We start from the raw sequence: 25,633 nt of genomic DNA, 5'->3' as shown, positions 1-25,633 counted from the left end.
AAAAGACATGTGCACCATGTGTGTGTGAGTGAGTGAGTGAGTGAGTGAGTGAGTGGGGTGAAAGGGAGAGAGTATTTAAAATGAGTAACCCAGAATCTTATTTCTGATATCTCATATGATATACTGTATCTCATTTCACATTCCTCAAAAGCCAAAAGATTAACATAGAATAGAGTCCCCTCTGGTCCTGATGCTAAACAGACTAGCATTAGACTCTCCTAACAATCAGTCAACATCGTTTCTTGACAAATCCAACCCAACCAAAGTATCAATCAACAAAAACGAAATTATGAAACCCATTTGATCCAAACAACAAAACCCATAGTAAATATGAATACTCTCTGGCTCTAAACAGACAGTACACCATGGCAGAATATTTGACCATGGTGACTAATAAACTGAGAACAATCTTAACAATGTAGAGACACAGAGTGCACAGCCTGGATATCGAGAAAGGCCGGCAGACCTGGCTGCCCAGAGGACAGGCTGTGCTCTCACTGCAGTCAAGGAGTGGTGGAGACATAGCTTCACTTCTTGACCACATGTAGGGCAATCCCCTACTTGTTGGGTGAGAAAGCGGAATGTTCAAGGTCAACAACAATGATCAACTCCCATCATAAAGGTCTCAAATACTAACCAGTAAATGGTTAATGAATGCAGTGCAGGACCAACCTAGGTTGGGTGAATTAGTGGAGTCTCCACCCCCCACCCTTAGTGTAAACCACTTTTCATCAGGATCAGTGAGTGTTGACCAGGGGTGTAGTGATTGGCCTTCTAATACGTGAGGGAACATGTTTTTTCAATTACTTTTTTCTATTGTTTTTTTATTAAATTGAAAAATGTAATTCAATAAATGAAAAAAGTAATTGAAAAAGCACAGCCCCCTCACGTAATAGGACAATATCAGTCACCAGAACCAAGGAGGGGTGTTTTTGATGAAATTATCATGGATAAAATGGAGTTTGCAGTTACAATCGGTTTGTAGGAAGGGGACGTGTCTGATAAAATTTATATCAAATATCTATACACTGAATGTCTGGGGTGCCCACAAAAGCCAGAGAAAATGTTAAAATTACCCTAAACATTGAAAGTGAAATATCCCTTTAAGTATTGCATGAATTTTTATGACTGCATCAACTCCTCCAAGGAACAGGCCATGTGATGCAGTTGGCGAAATTGATAACAATTAGACAAATAATCATAGTGTGAAGTTGGTTGTATGGCCAGTGATAGTTGGCCGGATGGTCAAGGGTCCAAAAAGATAATTAGAGAGTCCAAGAACTTTTGGGGTTTTTGTTCACCTCCCAAACACCAGCAGTCCAGTGCAGTCTCAGCCAAAGACAAAAACGAAAAATAAGACTGGGCCAGAATAACAGTTTAGCAAAATATAAACACACTTGAAGGCAACACTAAATAACAACACCTAAACAGATGAGAAGCTGTAGCAGGGCCCTTACAGCAAAAGGCCCCGGCAGCTCTCCCTCAGGCTGTTACCTGTGCATCAACTCAAGTCTATCTCAACACAGTGGCTGCAGGCTCCCTAGGGAGTGAGACATACCAAAAACACAGAACAGCAATTGACAATTCAATTAACTGACAATACGCTAATACCAGGCATATGAGTTAACTTACACAATTACTGAAGGTTTGACCATCAACTTAACATGACTTTCCAGGTGCCCATTCATAAACAAACTCTTTTAAAATAACATTGATCTATTGACTGCCAGAATTATTTCATATTTTTTTAGCCAGTGCCAGAGTTTTTCATTGGAAAAAAAAAAGTACTCAGGAGCCGAAATACAGCATTTTTAAGTTTTAAGTTAACAAGGAAGTGGATAGGAGTCTAGATCTTCAACTAATCATATCTCCTTGGTCTTTGGGTGAAATAAAAAAAAAAATATATATATATATATATATATATATATATATATATATATTTTTTTTTTTTTTTTTTTTTTTTTCACTTCACGTAGATCTACGCGATTGGCACGTGGCGGCTTCTAAGCGGTTCGCGTAGATCTACGTGATTGGCAGTCAATGTTAATCATGAATCAAACACCCCTCCTCCTCTACAGTACTTGGCACCTTCCCAATCAACAGGATTGCCAGTATTGCAGAGGGGAGAGAGGTGACCCACACTATCAATTCAACTTCAGTTAAATAAATAAACATGTTTAAAACCATGAGTAGTACATGTGTACTTTAGCAATGCATTTTACAGTACCAATTATAAAACATACATTGACTTAAGATGACCCCACACTTCCAAGCCGGCTGGATGGTGGTTAATTGGAAGCAGCTGTGTAGTCAAGTGTGTGCAATGTCCCTGATCATTGTCTATGCTTATAGGCCCCGTGACACATTCATTGATGATGATGGTGAAATAGGTGGGCAAGCAGATTGTATTTTTAAAAATGTCTCCAGCTTTTAAGTTTCCCTTCTAGCAGGTTACTAAATACAGCCTACAGGTCTGCACCTATTAGCAGGGTGTAAGTAGCCTAATCAAACTTGGCTAAGTCTACCCATTTACAGCAGAAATGCAATTCAATGCACTGCATAATCCAAATACAATCCAGGAATCATTACTGATCAAGGTGTTCAAAATATGTACATACTGACAGCCACAACAGAAGAAACAAACGATCAACAGGGATTTCTGAGCCAGCATGTTCTCAATCAACCTAATTACATCCTGCTTGATGGAGTTAACGTGTGACTACCACACAAAACAAGTCTTAATATTCCAACCCCAAATCATCAGATTTGTGAAGCATCTCCATTTTCTCTTCTGCAGCCAGGCCTTTCTCATCGATGAAATGTTTTAGGGCATATTTGAGGTTGGGGAGAGGTGGCAGGAAACAAAACTCCCTGACAGAATGACTGAACCTGTACATCCATGATCAGGGTTCATTATGACACAACAAGGGGTGTAGTGCTACTTTTAGAAGTGGGGAGTACATCTATGCCGCTTGTTTCCCTCTACACCAAATCTCTTTGCCAAAAATAGCTGATCTACAAGCTCACAATACATCGCAGCTCAATTTAGAAGTGGGAGAGGCGCTCCCCCTCCACTACACCCCTGGTGTTGGCCCGTTATCTATGATGAGCCACTTTTCCTTTTTGAAAGTGGCTGATCTATTGGGGGAAAAGAGGCTCTATTATATTGTATATTGTTTTGTAATTATAACATGGGCAAAATGTTATACTGTACAGATAAAAGAAAAACAATTCTATCACTGAATTGTTGTTTTATGGCTTTTTGGTACAGTAGGCTGTTTATTAGCTACATGTTTAAATCATCATCATATATATATCTATATCTATATATTTATATTTATATCTATATAATATATATATATATGAAAAAGAGGACTCCTGCACATCCCAAAAAACACTAGGAGGTGCAAGTCTAGTCAGCAGGCATATAAACTGTAAAAAGGGATGGACCTTCCATAAGGAAGGGACCGCACACTCCAGGAAACAGAGATGGACAACTTACTACTGCATTCATTATTTTATTAGCACGTGCTAATAAAATAATAATATAATATATGGTGCTGACTATGGTGCTGACTAAAGTACTGACTATTACGCTAACTATGGTGCTGACTATGGTGCTGAATATGGTGCTGACTCTGGTGCTGACTATGGTACTGACTGTGGTTACTATGGTGCTGACTATGGTGCTGATTATGGTGCTCACTGTGGTGACTACGGTGCTGACTATGGTTACTGACTATGGTGCTGACTATGGTTACTGACTATGGTTACTGACTATGGTGCTGACTATGGTTACTGACTATGGTACTATGGTGCTGACAATGGTACTATGGTGCTGACTATGGTTCTATGGTGGTGACTATGTTCAAATCAACTTTAAAAGGCTGCTTCACATGTTAACTGTCTTGGCTTGGGACTTGAGTGCAAAGACATGAGACTTGTGACTCACAAAACAGTGACTTTGTCCCACCACTGGTAGAATGGGGATACATTCATATCAAACAGAGCGAGCATATTTCACTTTCAATTCCGTCACATTAAACTGCTAAAATATAAAGGAAAAAAAAGAAAAACAACCGAATTTGCCTCAGGGTTTCAGAATTAATTTATTATCAAACACAATTTGGGTAGAAAAAAACTGGTTAAAACACTGAATCTGCTCAAATATAAATACACTTCTCTCATTCTCCACAAAGGTCAGAGAATACATTAGTATTCTACAAAACAAAACATACACAATCTCCAATCATAACAATAAAGGATATTGACTAAATCAAGTGAAGATTCACACAAGTGCTCCCACGGATCAATAGTCTTGCGTAGCCAGACAACTATTCCACAATCTTTGAATGCTACGTATATAGAGTCTGGAACTACACCTACAGGAAGCTGTCATCTGTTCGTCATTTCCGTTCACAAAATTATATATTAAAATATCTTTACATTAAATGTCTTAATTTCCAGTTCTGCTAAGCAGTAAGCTATATATAATGCTTAGATGATTTTGATTGATATTCGAATACATTTGCGCGACTGTAAAGACGAAACGGAAGTGGGAAGGAGGCGTCACTTCCGCTTTATCGCTTCAGTGCTCCTGACTGTATGACGGAAGCATTTGAAAATTGTGGTAGGCAACAGTCTGGCTCGTGAGACTAACGGATCAATAAAGGCACCAACACAAAACTAAAGTAGATGTGCTATAGGCTCTATGCACAGCAGCCATAGTATCACTTCCTTCACAGGTGTTACCAATGCTACTAATGAAGGCTCTGTTCCATTTTAGTGTAGCACAGTGGTTCTCAGATTTATCAATTTCCATTTCCATTTCTCACTGGCACAAACTCTTTTCAGATGAGGTGTCCGTGGCAAAATACATATACATTCTTGGCAAAAAGTTTCAAAACCACTGATTTTGGTTGTGGCTCACGTGAAGGGACGGCGCGTCACTTGAGAGCGTAGTTGAACTGGTTGGAGAACTTGTCATGCTTCCTGCTGTCAATTTTGTTCATCACTGCTGTGACCCTCCTCATGGAGCTCCTGAGAGAGGGGGGGGGGAGAATTATTTAAATATGGCTTAAGTGGTTACGGTAATTCATAACGTATTTTTTGTAAGTTAAGGTCCTGGGAAGAAACCAATTGTATATTTTGTGGATCTCTGTGTTTAAGCATCTTCAGAGTGGCATTCCAGACACAAATATACACACATTACTCTGCATACTACACAGTATACCTGCAAGGGAGAAAGTCTGTAAAGTAACATACGTGTTAAAAACTTCTGTCTGTAAAGTAACATACTTGTTAACACATTGATTGCCTAGATCGAGTTAATTCGTTTTTCAAATCCATCGTTTGCGTGCCGCAATTCTGTTTGAGCCTGTTTGGAGGGGGTGAGTGAGTCAGCGAGTCATCGAGGTGTCAATTTGCTGCTCTCTGCTGGTCGATCCTCGGATGTGTTTATAACCGCAGCCAGAGAAACTTAAATGAATTTAAATAAGAAAAAAAAAGAAAAAAAACACGCAAATCGCTGGCAAGGGGGTGAGTACATTATGAATAAACTCTGGCAGTCAATGTGTTAAAAACTTCTGTCTATAAAGTAACATACTTGTTAAAAACTTTTTTCTCCAGGCGTGAGCGACTAGTGTTGGCATTCTGTTTCAGATCACTGAGGTTTGGGTACTTCTTCTTCTTTCCTTTGCCTTTCCCCCGCCCCTTCCCTCTGCCAAAGACCTTATCGGAGCCCAGGTCTTCCCCGGTCGCCGCCTCAATGTCTCGCATCAGCTCGGGGTCGCGCCAATCTGAAAGAGACACGTCAAACAAATAACAAAGCATTGCTGAGGAGCGGTAGAGAACAGCCTAGCTTGAGGAATGCTAGCAATGATCAATGTCTGAAAGAAAAAGTAACAAGTAAAGGAGACAAACATTTACGTTGTGTGAGAACAACTGTTTCAGAAAGTAATCCTGACAGACATAATTAGTTACAGTATTTGCATTTCATACACTGAAAGGTGGCTCTATATTCTGCATGAGCACAGGCAACTCTGGCATCCAGGGAGTGTGTGTGCACAGTTTCACGGCGGTCGGTCCAACGGTGCCGGAGATTAGCTGTTCACAGACGGACAGACACACACACACACACACACGGACACATGGTCCGCAAAAACACAGTCTCGGCCCCGCCTTCGGCCTGGCGGAGACAAAAATTGGATGTGGAACACTATCAAATGAAGCTGATAAATGGGTACTCTATCCTGCCCGTTGGACGCCGGTCTAGTTTGGAATCATTTTCTCTTATCAGGGTCCCTGGCACAAAATATTTTGAGATGGGGTCCACGGCCAAATACATTTCAATTTGGGGATCCTAAGGTGACATGATTGTTTGAGAACCATTGGCGTAGCCAGATGATCCTTGATCTCCGCCTACTGAGACATTTGGAGAAACTTAATTCAATATATGGACGACAAAACCAGCGCTAACATACCCCCACACAGACACACACACACACACACACACACACACACACACACACACATGCACCCACAAATAAAAATCCACATTAATATTCTGACGCTAACAGAAAGATGTCATGGTAATAAAGCATAGCGTTACGTAACGCAGAGTAATTACGACCTAAATGAAAAGACAATTCCTGGTAATGACGCTGTATTGCGGTTTAATTACAGATAAAGTGCTTGTAATGCAGAGCAATTAGGATGTAATTAGGATGTAAATGAAAAGGCCAGTTGTCTGCTGGCTCTCTTCCACCACTGTCTAAACAATGGCTCAGGGTCAATAACATGATGACAGATTTGCAGGCCCTGTGCTGTGCTGTGTGAGTGTGTGTGTGTGAGTGTGTGTGAGAGTGGTTATTAATCAGCTATTTTGACTCTGTGTGTCCCTGGACCTTCAATTGTCTTCATCTCATATGCACGCACGCACACAGGCACGCACGCACACAGGCACGCACGCACACAGGCACGCACGCACACAGGCACGCACGCACGCACGCGTGCACACACACACAGCAGTCAAGCAGCTGTTGTGTTTAGGACAATCATTACTGACTAAAGAGGTGCCGCTCAACTCGCGCGCACGTGCACACACACACACACACACACACACACACACACACACACACACACACACACACACACACACACACACACACACACACACACACACACACACACACACACACACACACACACACACACACACACACACACAGTCAAGCAGCTGTTGTGTTTAGGACAATCATTACTAACTAAAGAGGTGCCGCTCAACTCGTGCACGCACACACACACAGTGTGTGTGCGTGTGTCCTCCATTATGTGGCCTCTGTAATCTTAGAGTGGCTTAAGTCGTCTCATTTGTCTGCTCTCATTCTCAAAGCCAGAGAAAGAGAGACAGAGAGAGAGACAGACAGACAGACAGACAGAGAGATGGGGGGAGAGAGAGAGAGGGAGGGAGAGAGAGTCTTATGAAGTTAATCAGTGCTACAGCAGAGCGCTTTATTCTGTCAACACCTCTTAGCTGTTCCAGCTGGGGCCACACACACACACACACACACACACACACACACACACACACACACACACACACACACACACACACACACACACACACACACACACACACACACACACACACACACACACACACACACACACACACACACACACACACACACACACACACACACACACACGTTCGTATTACTAGATTTGTGAGGACAGCTACATTTTAGGACGGAATTTTTTGAAATGCCATTTTTAACCCTAATCCTAAAGCCGGTGTAATAATACTTAGATGCGTGCAGTGTTGCCTACCGAAAATAGGCAATCTACGAGCTCACAACGTGTCGCTCTGTGACGTGTGGTGAGCTTGTAGATCGGCTATTTTCTGTGCGCTATGCCGGCATGCAACTAATTATAAATCAGGCATAACTCTAACCTGAATCTTTTTTCTAATTGTAAACCTTTTTTTAAATTGTAAACTCCCAACATGTATTTGAATCATAAAAACAACCATTTCAATTGTGAGGACCAGAACAATTGTCCACACAATGCCCATTTCTAAAATTCTACTATACTTGTGGAGACATTTAGCCGTCAAGTATAGTAGTACAAGCACGCACGCACGCACGCACGCACGCACGCACGCACGCACGCACGCACGCACGCATGCACGCACGCACGCACGCACGCACGCACGCACGCACGCACGCACGCAAACGCAACAACAGCTGTTTTTTGGATTGTGTAGGCTTTTATCAGTCCACTCCATTTCATTCATGAGCAGCTCAAATCAGGTTCCGATCCAAACTGTATGTTAAGTGACCATCGTTAACGGCTGAAACCAACTCCTTTATAACACAGCACAGCATCCACGTGCAGAGCACCCATACAGCAGTTAAGACCACTACATACTGTACTTCAACTGATGTCTGATGTCCCAACCTTGTTCGGACAGTGTAGGCCAGTGGTTCTCAAACTTCCCCCAAATGTATATGTATTTGGCCGCGGACCCCCATCTGAATTTTTTTTGTGCCAGGGGACCTCCAGAAGCAAAGCTTTAAGTTAAAAATGTTCGCTTTAAAAATATATATTCAAAGATTTGCAAAAATGATTTTTCAAGAATAGCGTGCTATGAGCTTGTATATCTGCTATTTTTGAATAGCCAAAGTGTGACGTTATATGAACTACTTTTGCTGGGGACCCCCTGGTACCCCCCCAAGGACCCCTGGGGGTTCCCGGACCCCACTTTGAGAACCAATGGTGTAGGCAATAACGACACAATGACGTCATTCAGAACTCGGGCAGTACTGGTCAGATTTTTGTTCGGATGTTCTTGCACCTCCGAGATGTTCTGACTAGCCGAAGAAAGTTTGGCCGGTGCGAGTGGTCAGAAGTTGGGTGGGAGTGATTTATTTTTGTTTCCGCATTCAGCCCAGACTTCATTCTGCCAGGCAGGGAAAGCACTGGGTAGTGATGTGTCGTTCATGATCGATTCGTTCAAAATAACTAGTTCATTGCCGTGAACGTGAACGAGCTCGTTCACTTCCTGAAACTGTTCACGCTATCATTCATGGCCCCATCCCCTCCCCCTGTACACAGGACGGGAGGGCGGGCTGTAACATAATAATAACGCTCCCACGATAGTTTTTTTTACTAGAAAATAGCGCTACTGAACGAGAACGTGAACGAATCATTTGAACGAATCATTGCCGTGAACGTGAACAAAATCGTTCGTTCACTGAAATGAATGTTTTTCTCCCACCACTAGAAAGAAGTGATAGTTTTAAATTGACGTTGGCTGAGGAGGTGAGGAGGTACCAGTTAAGAGGTACTAGTCTCACGAGCCAACCTCCAGGAGGTACAAATACCTCTGTAATCCCTCTCTAGTGACCATGCATAAGCACAACCTGTCGCAAAGAAATGGCAAAGCCTCCACACATCCGTGGCAAATGCCCCACAGCGTGTTGGGAGGGAGATCCAGGTAAAAGCACCGCTTCCAGCGCTGGTTGCTGTTCACTGCTTCAGTGGCTCGAGCGACAGAGCGATTCGCGGTGTTGCTAGGCAGATTCTTTGAGCTATATGGGCAGATTATTGAGAGGGCGGAGTCTAGCGTTCAGAACTGAGTTCTGAGGCTGTTCAAAATACTTATGTTCTCTGTACGCTGAACCTTCTTTTGATCGGCAAGCCCTTCCGAAACAGAAAACAGTTCTTGTTTGGTTGGACTATGTACAGTAGTAGGCTTTAATAAACTACCACTAGCAAAATGAACCGTAACCACATGAAACCTAGCGTCCCTTTACTGGGCATAATAGGACAAATTCTGCAATTTTTTGGTGTGTGAAACCGGTGCGCAAGTAAGTATAAATCTCTATGAGACTGCGAATAAATACTGAAAGAGAGAATGTGTCTCAAATCTAAAGGGTCCATCAACCAACCAGAGTCCATCTCTCCCTCTCACCGTGACATTGATTCACACACGCACGCACGCACGCACGCACGCACACACGCACACACGCACACACACACACACACACACACACACACACACACACACACACACACACACACACACACACACACACAGAGGTGCTATTGTGGACAGTAAATGTGGATGGGTGTGTGTGTATGTGTGATAGATGGACTGCTGGATCGATAGTGTAGTTAGTAACAAAAGATGCTATTTCACAATTCACTGGACAGCTCGCCATGGCCACCCACCCACACCCACACACACACACACACACACACACACACACACACACAGATAGCCAGTGGTTAACAAGACACTGCAGGCAGCCAGTGGACATCCTGCAGATTGCTGAATCTCTTCTGTTCTGCACGCGCGCAAGACAGAAGAGATTCACACACACACACACACACACACACATACAGTACGCATACGCACGCACGCACACACACACACACACACGCGCGTGCGCACATACACAAACAGAAATGTGATTGTTGTCCAGATGGGAGCAGAACGGACTATTACCAGATGGCTGACTTTCTCTCATTTTTCTCCTTCACTCTGTCGTTTTCTTTTCTTCTGTCTTCTTCACACCTTTAACCACTTGAACCCCAGCATGCCTATTCTGCGGGGAACCTTTGCCAAAAATAGCCAATCTACAAGCTCAAAACGTTTTCAGCTTGTAGATCGGCTATTTTTGGTAAAGAGATTTGGTGCAGACGGTAAAAAGTGGTCTGAGTACAGTTGTAACTCAGGTCCAGTTCTCTAAGACTAGAGGGTTTAAGTGGTTAAAGTGGTCAATAGAGATGACCAGTTGCTTGAACATTGACGAACTGCACCGTAAGCAGTTTTTAATCTCATACTGCACATCAGTGGCTCTCAAACCTTTTCATGTCGAGGACCTCCACACTAATATGTATTTGGCTGTGTGGACCCCCATCTGAAAATATGTTGGGATCCCCATACAAGCTTTGTGTTGTTAAAATATTCCAAATATTTCTCGTGTTTTTCAAGATTTAAAGGGACTCACCATGAATTTTTACTTTCACTTATTTTTTGTGTGTTTTTGGTCTCCCCTACCTCTCTTCTATCCCAAAAAATACCCCAGTTTGAACACTCAGGCTTTCACAGCATATCTGGGGTTTTCTGTGAATTGGTCTCAAAACAGACCAAACTGATTTTCACCGAGACGTGACGTCACGTCTGGTAAAATCCCTCCAGTTTTTTCAGTAAAAAAAAAAAAAAAAAAAAGATTCTTTCCTTTTTTTCCCTTCTTTTTCCACACAGAACCAGGAGATAACATGCATACAAACTGGCTCAATAGCGCCCGTGCCAAACAGGACAATGTGGTATTGCAGGTGAAAGTGCTTTATAAGCCAGAGAGAAGTTAGTTGGAATGAGTATATCTGAGGCTTGATTTAGGCTCAAACCGTTTGAAAAACGTTTGAGGGACATAAACAATATGATATTAAATATTAATTATTATTTTTTAATTCATGGTGTAGATCCTTTAAAATAAAATAGCCAATGTGTATAGGGCTAAAGTGATTAAACACATTTTTATGCTATATTAACTAATTTGGCTGGGGAGCTCCTGGAACTCCCTCAACTTAAAGGACCCCACTTTGAGAAGCACAGTCATAATGTAATCTCGCCTCATGGTGGCACGCTTATGTTCATGTACGGTATCTGCATGTGATGCTTGTTCTAAACATCATGAATAAAGGTTCCTTTTCAGGAAAAGAAAAACTGAACCTGTGTGTGTGTGTGTGTGTGTGTGTGTGTATGTGTGTGTGTGTGTGTGTGTGTGTGTGTGTTTCTCACCAGGCTGCTCCGCTATCTTCCTCCTCTCCTCCTGTACTCTGTCCTCCGCTCTGATTGGTCGACCCAGGGCGTCACGAGGGACGATCACCCCATGAAAAGGACACTGGTTGGACAGACACACCGCTAATCATTCCAACCGCAGTGGAAGGAAGTGAAACCAAATCAAATGTCACAATATCTTTGACCAAGGGGGGGAGGGGGAGGGGGTGGTGTTGTAGTTGTGGACATTTACCCACTTTTGGCTACTGGGTTCCTATAACAGTTTCACGAGTGATTCACACAGACATTCGTCCATTCTAAAAAGTAGTATATTTCTTTATTAAATAGGTGGTGCCATGGTTTTGCACTTTTTCTGTTTTTCATGTGTCTATGAGATTGATAGAACTTCATTAAGCCCCCTGGTGGTGTTTTTATGGTGTTTTATGTCTTCTCTGACTATTTTGAGTTTCTACCTGGAGGCTGAAACCTTGAGGGTCAAACATGCCAACAGAAAAACAGCCCTTTAGTGAAAATTATACCCTCCACCTCATTATCATAACACAGCAGGTGTGGGCATGAGGAGGAGGAGGGACTAGGACAGGTGGGTGGTGCTAAGGTGGTGGAGGAGGTGCTAAGGTGAGAACCCGGTATACTTAATGAACTGGAGGCGTGTCTACATAAAAACATAATTTTAACTATTTCTGTACACTTTTTTGAAAAAAATCTTCCTCCTAGTTTAACCATAATACCTGATGATTATGTTTTAGGGGGGGGGGGGGGGATCACAGAAAATCACGGCACCCCGTCTTTAATAGTTTCGGTTACTGGTTAACTCATCCACTGCCAGAGTAAATACATAAATAAAGCCCAGACTGACAGCGATTTTTTGATTTTCTTACAAGTAGTCACAGAATATTTATCTCCAGTATGATCAATCCCCTGATGGTTGCTAATCACGGAGGGTTTCACTGTGCTTCCGCGAAAAGAAAAAAAAAATCACACCCAGTGTGAAGTGGGCGGTGTGGTCACAGTGGTCATCACAGTGATGGAAGAAGTGATGGAAGAAGTGATGGAAGAAGTGATGGAAGAAACCATAACTTTAAAAAAAACAAATTTATGGTTTTTTTAAAGTTATGGTTTCTTATATAGGGCTATGCACATGTGTCATGTTTCCCTAGCCAATCACAGTCCTGAATAGACTGTGATTGGCCAATCACGGTGCAGGGTTAGGGGGGTACATTTGTGGCCAATCACAGCGCAGGATTTGGTGTGCAAATATCCAAACCTCACATATAGGGGCGGTTTCACCGCCCAAAAATGTCATCACGTTGCTTGTCATACGCCGTTGAAAATAGCATGTCTCACCAAAAATACATAGTAAAAGAGATTTTCTACTAATCAGGAAGTGAATGTAGCAGTAAATCGTTGGACCACGTTATCTCCTGGTTCTGTGTGCGAAATAAAAAAAAACTAGAAAAAGTGCTCCTCGGAACACAGGTCTCTGCCAGGTCAGGTCCGTTATTGTGACCTCCTGGTGGCGCCATAATAGGCCAATGTGAAAAGGGTGCCCTTTATTCTTAGGTCGTTCACGGCAATCGGACTGCATTCATGATTTGAGGCATTTTGTTCCAAAAATGTGTTTTGCTAAATTAGACCTGCTGGTGGCGCTATAACAGGCCAATGTGAAAAGGGTGGCATTTCTTCCTCCGCCAAGTGGGAATGTGCGTGTGAAATTTCACGGAAATCGCAAGCTGCGTTCATGATTTGAGGCATTTTGTTCAAAATGGACCAATCCTGCAAACTTTGGAAGCCAACCTTAGCCAAAGAGGATGGAATATGGGAAATCGGACAGATCCGTGTTGATCACATGACTATAGAGATACTGTGTACCGATTTGCATGACGTTTGGGTAAAATCCTTTAGGAGTAATATAAAAAAATGGGTTTTGCACAAATCGGCCTCCTGGTGGCGCTATACCAGGCCCATGTGAAAAAGTTCTTAATTGGCATCCAGGGAGTGTGCGCACAGTTTCGCAGCGACTGGGCCAATGGTGCCGGATATTAGCTGCTAACGGACGGACAGGACACACGGACAGACACACGGACACACGGAAGGACAGACCGACGGACAGGGTGCAAAACATACTCTCTCGCCATGCCTTTCGGCCTGGCGGAGACAAAAAGACGTCAAAAGACGTCATTGGCAGTGAGGGCTTTTGATTTACAACCGCCAGAAGACGTCATTGGCAGTGAATGAGTTAAGAACATTTGTCCAAATGGCCCTATAATCCCTATACAGCAGACAATGGTACTCCCCTAAAATCCACACCCAGGGTGGTGCCTTACATTCGGTCGCCTTGTCATCTAGATCAGTGTTTCCCAAACAGCGGGTCGGGACATATGTTTGAGTCCCGGACAAGTTTTTATGGGTCGCGAATAAATATACATTTTTTCCCCCCTTCCTATATCTCGTTTTTAATTATTATGATTTCAAAACATTTAAAAAAAAATCCCCTCCAAAAATTACAATGTTTCATGAAAAAAATTATAAATAAAAAATCATAAATAAATAGAAACTTTACTTTCAAGAAACCTTTCAAGAAGTAGTGAAAATGGCAGATCTTTGGGAGTTTGGGTTATTAGTATATGTGTGTGTGTGTGTGTGTGTGTGTGTGTGTGTGTGTGTGTGTGTGTGTGTGTGTGTGTGTGTGTGTGTGTGTGTACCTTCAGGCGGTCCTGCCTCTGACACAGCGTGCCGTTGAGCAGGGGTGCGTGGCAGAAGTGTCCGACAGGAGTGAACCTCCCGGGGAAGGAGATGTACCTGCTCCTGCTCTCTGCCTCCATTTCCTCGTTCTGCACCTCCTGCCCCTCATCCTCACACGGAACCCAGAACTGGTGCTGAGACGCTGACCTGCAAGGAGACGCAACCAGTGGCGGTGCAAACACAGCTTTATTATTAGTATTATTAGTATATTTTTTTAATGTATAGAAGCATTTGGGACCAGGGTTGTTTCTCAAATATTATAAAATAATTGTAAAAAATATATTATAATAATTCATAATAATAATGTGTAGATATATAGATAATAATATTAATCATTATAAAAAGAAGTCCCTATATTATAACAAAATAATAATCTAAATATAATTTCTGAATCATAATGTGTTCTAGATCTAGAAAAAAACAGTGATATCCTTATTGTCCTGTGTTGACTCTATTGGTTGTCATTCTGTTTCGCCCTCTAGTGGTCATATCACACATACAAATTACTCAACTGCCTCCTTTGTGTCTGCCAGAGTTGTGTTTGTGTGTGTGTGTGTGTGTGTGTGTGTGTGTGTGTGTGTGTGTGTGTGTGTGTGTGTGTGTGTGTGTGTGTGTGTGTGTGTGTGTGTGTGTGTGTGTGTGTGTGTGTGTGTGTGTGTGTGTGTGTGTGTGTGTGTGTGTGTGTACCTGATAATCTTTCCAGCGCTGGGTTGCTCCTTCCCCCAGTAGAACAGGTCCAAACCAAACGGGACGACTGGAGCGTCAGGGGCGTCCTGCCTAGACGTGGACGCTGCGCTGGGAGGACAAGACTCACCTCTGACCTCCTCTGAGGAACCAGGAGTAGATGTGCTACTGGAGAGAGAGAGAGAGAGAGAGAGAGAGAGAGAGAGAGAGAGAGAGAGAGAGAGAGAGAGAGAGAGTGAGAGAGTGAGAGTCAGACAGACAGACAGACAGACAGACAGACAGACAGACAGACAGACAGACAGACAGACAGACAGACAGACAGACAGACAGACAGACAGACAGACAGACAGACAGACAGACAGACAGACAGACAGACAGACAGAGTTACAGAGAGAATGTGTACTGATTTGTGAGTTTTGGACAAAATAGGAATTGACTGGCATATTTCAGGCTATTGACACTTTGTTGTTGCAATATCACTGGCAGTTCCAGGTTGTGTTTGCCATCTACTAGATACAATTGTTGCAAGTAGAGCGGTAGTGGGCTCTTTCGCTCTCTCTCACAGAAAGTGCACCCGCCAGTCAGTCTGTCTGTCTGTCTGTCTGTCTGTCTGTCTGTACCTCTAATGCCACTTATTTTGGAGTACTGCACAAAGCTGTAACTCCAACTCTGGTTCTATATAACTTGATTATGAATTTGTCCTTGAAGTTTTTTTTACCCAAAAGTTAACCATGTCTTCAAGGCAGCCTTCTGATCATTACAGCAATCCATACTGAAGTTATTTTGCCTGAAATGGACCCATTTTTAAGAATTGAATCCTAAAACTGTACTATCTATCAGACTTTGACCTTGACTATGAGGCTTTTTTGTTAATGGATGCAGGCATGAAGGACAGAGAAAGTGGAGGATGTGAAGTGTTAACAGCCAAACGGAGGAGTTTCCCAGTGACGCAAATCTAAGGAGCCAACCAGTGAAGTGATGGTGTAACGCTGAAACAAAACCTTTCATTCAACACGACTTAAGCAGAAATACAGAGACCTCAAAGACAGGTGAGTACAGCAGATATGGATTATTATTAATTGTTACACAGCTTGGTTGAATGATTGATTCGGATTGGTTCACTGGTGTGTTATTTCTCGATAGCAGATAGCTGCTATGAACATAGACTGTTCACTATCCGCATCATTCGCATCACCTGTGGCAACTGTAGAATCTTTCTTCGGGGAAGCAATTAAATCCTTTTTGTTATTTTACTTAGTGTCAACTTTCCTGCATCACCCTGTCTGGGTTTATTTTTTAATAATGTCCATGTTCATGATCCCTTCCTTAGTAGAGAACAAAAAGTACATTAAACTGTATCCAGATATAATCTTCCCCGATTTTCATTATTCCTTGCAATTCCAGAGACCCAAAATAGGTTTTAAATAATGACAGGTTTCCATGAAGCATCTCTCAAAATTATTTTTCTCTATTACAGTAGAATCCAGATCAGATTCATAACCTTCTAGAGTACCTTCTATCTGGAAATAGAAATGGCATCTGCCAAGCAGACTCCAGTCTGAAGAGATGTTCCTGTGTTCCATTTGTCTGGATGTACTGACTGATCCAATCACTCCACGTGAACACAACTACTGCAAAACCTGTATCACACATTACTGGAACACTAATGATGTGTGTAAGTGTCCGCTATGTAACAGAAACTTCTATGAGAGACCAGAAGTATCTGTCAACAATACTGTTTCTGAGCTGGTTCATCAGTTCAGGAGTCACAAAGGGTGATGCTGAGCTGAGGAGGATCCAGCAATATGCAGTGGATGTAACTCTGGACGCTGATACAGCACACTGCAAACTCACCCAGCATGAGGATGGAAAACAAAGGACAGATGGAGACGTAAAGAAGAATCTCCCAAACAACCCAGAGAGATTCTCTGGATGTTTCTGTGTCTTAGGAAAACAAAGCTTCTCCTCAGGGAGGTTTTACTATGAGGTTCAGGTTCAAGGTAAGACTAGCTGGGATTTAGGAGTGGCCAGAGAGTCCATCGACAGGAATGGAAGAATCACACCGAGTCCCAACAACGGTTACTGAACTATAGTGTTGAGGAATAAATGAGCACTGGGCTCCCTCCTCCCTGTCAGAGAGGAGCTCCCGAAAGTGGGTGTTTGTGGATTATGAGGAGGGTCTGGTCTCCTTTAATGATGTGGAGACCAGATCTCATCTCTACTCACTGGCTGGAAGCTCTATCCATACTTCAGTCCATGTCACTACGATAGTGGCAAAACAACTCTGCTCCTCTGATCACTTCTCTTGTGACATTATAGTACTGGCATCATAGTTCTATCTGGCTGATGTCATAGACTGCACTGCTGGGTTCAGATGTTGATGATTGATTATTCTATGTAGCAAGATGGAAAATATGCATACATCAGCAGTTGTTATTATGTGCAAATGTCTGTGTGTGCACCAATTGAGTTTTACTCACTTTGAAATGTTTGTTGTGCAAAAAATACAATTTAAATACAACTTTCAAGAATGACACACAATTTTGCTATATCTTTTTTTTAGTCCCCTGGATGCATTGGATCATTTGTTTCTTCAAAACACACTTGCTGCTTACTCTACTGTAGAAGCAGCAAGTGTTTTAACTGTTTTAACTGATTGATGTTAACATGCAATTGTTTTAACTGTTTGTGTCAACTTTATTGTTTTCTCTTGTTACTCTTATGTTATTTATATGTGTGTAATCTCGGCATCATTGTAAATGAGGGTCTCCCTCAATTGATCTCTCAGAGAATCTTAAAAAGAAAAAGAAAAAACTCCTACAGATTTGGTCCAACACTCACACAGATTTCTGAGAGGGGGGATGGACACAAACACACACACACACACACACACACACACACACACACATGCATGTACATAAATACACACCAGCCCAATACGTGCAACAATTGTATCAACAACAACCTGAAACTGTCTGTGAAACTACAACAGCAAAGTTTCGATGAATTTCGCCTGAATTCTGCCAACTCAGTCCTCACTCAGATTAATAGAATGACCACATGAAGTAATTCAATCAGCTCCACCATCATCAGCTGCAACAGTAGTTCGGCTATTTTCTCTTTTTTATGATTTTAGTTTTTTATGATGTACCTCGGTTAACCCTTAATTTTTGTGTTATCCTTTTAGCATAAAGTTTGACTGTACTACATGTACTGTTAACAATATTGTTAATAAAGTATTCAATCAATCATTCAAATCATAGTTGTAATGAGACATTTTTGAGACAGCAGAGACAGGAGAGTACCTTTGCTCAGCGTCCTGTGGGAGGCGCTGTCGTAGGAGGCGCAGGGTGGCGGCGCCGCTGGTCGGGTCCTGCTCCTCCTCCAGAACCCTCTTCAACTTCCTGTGAAGGCCGGAGCCAGAGGAGGAAGAGGAGGAGGAGGGAGGAAGGGCAGGTTTCCTTTTGGCGGCTGGTGCTGTAGATGTGGACGGACTGGGCTCCAGACCTGGTAGGAATAGATACGATTTGTTTCATGTAAATATACTAATACAATTTGCAACAATTTAGGTGTAGAGCAGAGAAGTCTGACGTAATTTACGCCTCCTACTTGGGTCACGTTCTTTTTTCCCCCATTCTGAATTCCCATAGACTTGTTTAATATCGCGTTGTATAAGAACTGTTCCAAAAATAAACAAATGATCCTGGCGGTTTGACTCATATGGATATAAAGCATCAACTGAAGACAAGAAAACGCTAATGTTACCGTTAATGAATAAATGTTTCGCCAGAAACAGATCTTAGATGACCCAATGTTATTCTCCATAGAGACATTACTTCTGTGACCCAGGGGATGAATGAGTGACGGCAGGACTTCGGTATTCTATTTAGCAGATGCTTTTATCCAGAGCACCTTACAAGTGTTTATTGAACTCTAGTCAATAAACAAGGTAAATAATCACATAGAGAGTTCAGAGACAACCGTGTAGGGCAGGGGTCTTCGATGTTTTTCAGGCCAAGGAGCCCTTAGCTGAGGGAGAGATGAAGCAGGGACCCCCACTACATACTGTATAAAATTGTGTGGCAGATTAAACTTCTTCATAGTTTTCATAGATAGCTTCATAGACATCTTTGAATGCATCAGTGTTGTGTAAATAAATGTTTTTGTATTTTTACTCAAGTCGATTTTGATTACCGGACTTTTACTTGTAACAGAGTGTTTCTACATTGCAGTATTGATACTTTTACATAATAAAAGATGTTGTACTTTTTCCACCACTGCCCAAATCCAATCCTTGATGCCGACTGCCAAGCAGGGAGGCATTGGGTCTGTACTAAGCCCCTCCTTTTTTCCCTTATACACTAAATATCTTGGCCAAACACAGCCGATCAACAAGCTGACAACGCGTCACATTGCAACGTGACGTTTTTTTTAACACGCTTCTCGATTATTCGATTAACCGAAAAAGTCATTGACGCTAATAAAATTATCGATAGCTGCAGCACTACTCCCTCCCTATCTCTCCTCTTTCTTCCTCCTCTCTACAGGTGAAATACGAGCAAATCCTCTCTACTGGCTTCAAATGGATCTAACATGGCAGAGATTTGTCTGCAGCCCAGGAGGCTGCAGATGTTAAGGCCTACAGATCAATGGACACAAATAGAGGGGGAGGGAGAGTGAGAGACAGAGGGGGAGAGAGAGAGAGAAGAGAAAGAGAGAGAAATGGGACACGGAAATGGCGTTTGTGAGAGAGAAAGGGACAGATTGAGACGGAGACGGGGAAGGAGAGAGAAAGAGAGAGAGAGTGAAATATTGATTCGTCCAGGCTTGAGCAGAATCCTGTAATTAAAATGTTAATTTGAGAAAAGGAGAGATAGTGTCCTGACAGCAGAGAGAGGGATAAGAGGACAGATAGAGTATCTATCGGAATGACAGCAGAGAACGGAGAAGGGAGAAGAGGGAGAGAGGGAGAAAGAGAGAGAGAGAGAGAGAGAGAGAGAGAGAGAGAGAGAGAGAGAGAGAGAATGTGAGCACTTGTAATGAAATGATTTTTCTAGTGGAAAGAAATGTAGGAAAGAGGAAGTGCCTGTGGCTGTTGAAGATAAACATGCTTTTGACACGTTGATGCATTATAGTTCATTACTGATACTTATCATAGAATATAATTACTGTCAACCTTTTTCATTTCAGGGACCCCCAGTTTGATATGCATTAGGCCACGGACGTTTTCTGCCTCTGATGGGACCCCAATCTACCCTTTAAAATCCTCAGTGTTCATTTAACCCTGAGGGCCCTATTATGCACGTCTTATTTCCAGGTTTTATGCGGTAATGAAGTCATAACGCCACCATCTTATGTGCAATCGCTATTTTACAAGTCACGCTGAATGCAAACACTTAAGGCTTAAGACTCTCCAGCATATTTAACACCTGGGGGAGTGTTCATATTAATTAACTCTTTCATTGCCGGGGAATTCCCGTCCGATTCTGCAAAGGCTTTCATTGCCACGGACGGGAATTCCTGTCTGTTTATTTTGTAATTGTTTTATAAAAGATCGCGCTGTGATCTATAATCCTGAGTGACCACTTTCACTGTAACTCACACGGATACGGAAATAACGTCATCCGAAGATTTCGGCCTCCATCCACTCTCTGTCTATTGGTTTCCTGCAAATGCATGTAACTCGAGTTAATTTGTTTTGCCCTGGATTCGACGAGACACAGTGTATTCAATGGGCTCTAGCAAAAGGAGCGACAGTTCCGGTTAAAAAAACTAATCTGGACGACGAACAGTGATCCCCTTTGTTTTTACCAACCGTCTAACAAGCGATCATAATGTATATAAATGTTCTGTGGCTAGTTGGGGAGGTGGGAAAGACGTGCATTTTTGACAAAAGATGCTATTTTCAGCGTGCCTGCGGCAAAAAAAGTTACCTCACAGGTGAAATTATTTTCCACTGGGAAGCGGACACAGATCCTGTCTGCGTCGACACACAGGGGATCGATGGATCATTATGGATCTACATTTTCTGTGACCAGTTGAAAAGTTTATAAAACACTAATGCTAGTAGCAGCACTGAGCAAATTTGTAAAATTTTATTTTATTTTTTATTTTATTACTTTAATAATAGGCAACTGAGAATGTGAATATTTATTGGTTTGTTAAGAGAAAACAGATGTGTTTTAGACATGAGACACTGAGACGGTCACATGCATGCACTTGGACATCTCTCCTTTCAATCAGATGTTTCTTTCTCGCTGCGTCTTGCGCTGATCTTAAAGGGAATGGCAGCCGATACTCTGATTGGTTTAATTAAAGTAAGGCCCAAACCACACCCATGACTAATTCAGGGCCGTTTACCACGTAGTGCCTTGGCGCAGCGCGCAGATTACCGCACTCATAATAGCAAAATGGCATTGGCCACGCCTCCACGGCATAAGTTAAGACATAAGATCTGCCGGTAGTTAAGACATGCATAATAGGGCCCTGAGATTGTACAAATGTACACTTGTAAATTGTACACTTGTCCAATCTTAGTTAAAAACCCTTGGTCCATTTGGTTCCTAACTGTCAATCATTTAGCTGGGGATTCCCCTGGAACCCCCTACAAGAACCCCTGGGGGTCCCAACAACAATAATTACCATAACATTCACCTACATTTCCCATGGTGCATTTCATGGGCCAAGAACTGGCCTGGCTCACTTTGCTTGGCTGGGATGGCTCAAGGTGGAAGACAGAGTAGAGCAATGCATTGGGTCTGGTCTTTAAAAGACTCAGAGGAACAGTGCCTGTCAAACTACTTCTCTAGAGTGCCCATGGGCATAACACCAGAGGGAGCTCTTCTGACCTTGTTCCCCCTGGATTCGGCACAAACATGGGGGAAAATGCATATACTGGAACCAAAATGTGGAATGCCCTAACAACAGTCACAGAACTTTTGGATTCTCCATCCAAATATAAAACCAAATAATGTCTGTCCTCAAAATACAATACATTTGAACTTTGAGAATTGTATCCCCTACTAGCTTTCTGTCATGGAGAGTCAAACAACGCACTCCTTCAGCAAACTCCACGGAAGGAGCCTTGTAGGAGAAGGGCTGCCGTGTTAAGTGGTCAGATGGGTGGGCCGTGTGCATTTTCAGAGCATGTTTATTTTAATGATCAATCAATCGATTGTGTTCCTGCTTGGGTCAACGGAACCGCCATAGTTGTTAAGTATTGGCATCACAATGAAAACAAGGTTTTAAAGAAAAAATACCATGTCATTCTTTTACATTCACTTTTAAATATTAATGTTATATTATAATTCAAATCTTAGTGTTCTGACAATAATTTGGGGGCAGACTTGCAATACCCTCCAGGCCCACCAGTGGGCCCTGGCCAATAGGTTGGGAATCACTAGCCCAACTGCTTTCATGCCCCTTTAATCGTCAGTCGTCTCTCCAAGTTTCTGCGGTTGTGAGACACGACAGTAAATGATGGCAATGAAAAGAGCCAGAGTTCTGCTTCTAATGAATCTACTTCTGCTTGTGATGTTTCAATGGTAGAGAAATCAAGGCCCTGAATTAGACATTTCAGTACAAACGCACTAGGTTTGTGTGTGTGTGTGTGTGTGTGTGTGTGACGTGTGTGTGTGTGTGTGTGTGTGTGTGTGTGTGTGTGTGTGTGTGTGTGTGTGTGTGTGTGCGTGCGTGTGTGTGTGTGGGGTGTAAATCTGGTCTCAGGGCTAATGTGCAGCGATAATGGGAGCTCATTAAGGAGGTTGCATTGTTAATTTGGCATGGCCCCTGAAAATCATTACCTAGCCCACTAATCACCCTGACACACACACGCACACGCGCACACACACACACACACACACACACACACACACACACACACACACACACACACACACACACACACACACACACACACACACACAGGTCTGTTTTGGGAGCATCAGATACCATCTAATTACATTAGCGTAGAATTGATTCCTAACAGAAAGGAGGTGGGAGGAGGAAATAAGAATAGCGCGGTGCTAACAAGTAGAAAAGGTTCCTCAATCTATCAACAAAGACTTCTGCTTCTGAACGGAGCTCCTTGTGCCTGCCTGGCAGGAGGTCAAAGGTCAACGCCGCCGCGACACTCAAACATGGCTGACCCAGCAAAGCAATTAGGGCACTGGTTCTCAACGTGGGGTTCGGGGACCACCAGCGGTCCAAATGGAATGCAACTCCAAGGGAAAGCCTGAGCCAACCCTGCAACCCTTCCCGCCCACTCAGATCAGCTAACACAGGAAAGCTGTCTGAACCTTCCCTAAAACACCCGGGACAACGCTCCACACGTCCCAGACTCTTCTCTGTCCTGGCTCCCAAACTGTGGAACAAACTCCCAATTTTCCGCCGTAATCTGAAGACTCACCTCAACCTCACCTTCAGACTCCACTAGCACTTCACTCTCCCGGTACTCCTACCCTGCCTCGATTGATGCTAGCGATTGACCAAGATATGGCTACCATGCAGATATGTCTTGGGCACTCGCTCCCATGTTTTTTGTTACTTAGGTTTGTTTTCTTAACCATGTCATTTAGATAGCATGTTATTTAATCAGATGCTAGGTTCATTGTTTACCCGGTATCTTATTTCAATGTACAGATTGTTATTTTGATAGTATATTGTTTATCTTAAGGCACTACACTGTCTCTCTGCATTCTATGTATGTGATTACCTTATAGTTATTGTAAGTTGCTCCGGATAAGAGCGTCTGCTAAATGCCTAAATTGTAAATTGTATGTGGGAATATGGCTGACGTAGCAATAGCAAAACTAATGTCTTTCATGGCGAGTGCAGATGGGAGCGGTGGTGCGCTGTTGCCCCGAGCGTTGCACTGCAGGCCGGCTCCACAGCGACGCAGACAACATTTCTAATGACAATGTGTCAATAGGAGATAAACAGGCTGCACTGTGCAGGACACACAGTAATAACACAGCCAATAGGCTGGTTAATGACGAGAACATTTGACCTGTGACCTAATCCCTACCGCCTGAAGCTCAGCTACGATGTGCAAAGCTAGCAGACATGGAGGGATTCAGAGCTATTACAATACCCATTTATATACGTATAGCCTACTACTGCCATATGGTGCACACAAGAAAGAAAACATCTGTAGTGGTCATTTAACTCCAAGAGTGTAAAAATGTAACCAAATGGACCCTTGCGGGTCATATTGTTGTCATAATGTTGTATGACAAAGTGCGGCAATAATTTATGAAAATTTTGAGATACAAGGTTTCTGGCAGACAGTAACGCTATGCTGTGTTAAACCACACATACAGGGAAACTGGAACAAGGTGAAGTTCACACACAGACATGAAAACCCTCAGATTGTTTCCGTTTAGGACTGAGGGCAATATATTGAATTCTCACATGTGATAGAATGAGTGTTATGACAAATTCAATATCACTGGAAAGAAAATATTTTCATCTCATCTCCCAACAGCGTAAAGGAACGGTCATTTTATGTGTTGCTAATCTAATCTAAGGAAACAGTAAAGCTGAAAAAAAACGTATAAAAAAAGAAGAAATAAAATACAGAGTAAGTTTGTGCAATACATCTCCCATTTTCATGTTGAAGTTTTTTTGTGAGCGGAGAGGTCACTTTGGGCATTGTGCAGCTGTTCTGGAGAAGAAAGAGTCCTCCCACGTCTGCTTCACCTCAGCTTTGGTGGATTCCTGTTGTTCCCGCATACGGCTGCGTGCTTTCACTTCACGCACAAACCGATCCGTTTCCTCAGCAGAAAACTGTTTGCGTCTCCTCCAACTTACCAAATCTGTCATCTAACTAGCAACGCACCAAGTGCAGGGATACGTATGCCCAAAACACACCCATGACTAATTAAAAGACCCATTTGTGCCTTGCACCTTACAGCACGTGGCCATTCTTTGTTTTCAGAGGTTAAAGTTCAAACAATTTAACGGTTGCTAACTCCTGGCCAAGAAAGAGCATTCAAATAAATAATTTGGATCATGCATGTGTGTATAAACACACACACACACACACACACACACACACACACACACACACACACACACACACACACACACACACACACACACCCACCCACCCCTCTTGGCTGCTTGTAATGAGCAGGGATCGTTTAGCATAGGTTTATTTAGACAAGCTCTGATGAGGCTGTGTGTGTGGGGGTGTGTATATGTGTGTGTGTGTGTGTGTGCGTGCGTGCGTGCGTGCGTGTGTATTTGAAGTTGATCTCAGGATTTTAGGAGATTAGGTGAGCAGTGGGCTTTTATTACTTCACTATTTATGCACGTGTCTTTGTATTTGAAGTGTGTGTGTATTCATGTGTGCCTTCTGTCTTGTGTGTGTGTGTGTGTGTGTGTGTGTGTGTG

At 42.7% G+C, this 25,633-nt stretch overlaps 1 protein-coding gene across 4 annotated transcripts in view; it reads right to left on the bottom strand.

The window, feature by feature from the left end:
- Positions 1-4,097: 4,097 nt before the first annotated feature.
- uvssa (UV-stimulated scaffold protein A) overlaps positions 4,098-25,633 on the bottom strand; it is a 51,725-nt gene continuing 30,189 nt past the window's right edge. For 2 of the 4 annotated variants that reach the window (XM_080415997.1, XM_080415999.1), the window contains exons 11-16: positions 18,544-18,745; positions 15,242-15,406; positions 14,515-14,701; positions 11,813-11,915; positions 5,606-5,798; positions 4,098-5,040 (exon numbers count right to left, since the gene is read on the bottom strand). In XM_080415997.1, coding sequence (XP_080272123.1) covers positions 4,947-5,040; positions 5,606-5,798; positions 11,813-11,915; positions 14,515-14,701; positions 15,242-15,406; positions 18,544-18,745 — 944 coding nt within the window. In that variant the 3' untranslated portion in view covers positions 4,098-4,946. Of the gene's footprint in view, positions 5,041-5,605; positions 5,799-11,812; positions 11,916-14,514; positions 14,702-15,241; positions 15,407-18,543; positions 18,746-25,633 lie in introns of those variants that run through there. The other 2 variants (XM_080415998.1, XM_080416000.1) reach the window with 2 other exon arrangements.

The sequence above is a fragment of the Gymnoscopelus braueri genome (genome assembly GCF_963280865.1).
Source record: "Gymnoscopelus braueri genome assembly, chromosome: 20".
NCBI classification, from domain to species: domain Eukaryota; kingdom Metazoa; phylum Chordata; class Actinopteri; order Myctophiformes; family Myctophidae; genus Gymnoscopelus; species Gymnoscopelus braueri.
The sequence above is the reverse complement of the archived record's forward strand: the minus strand, read 5'-3'. Positions and strand labels throughout refer to the sequence as shown.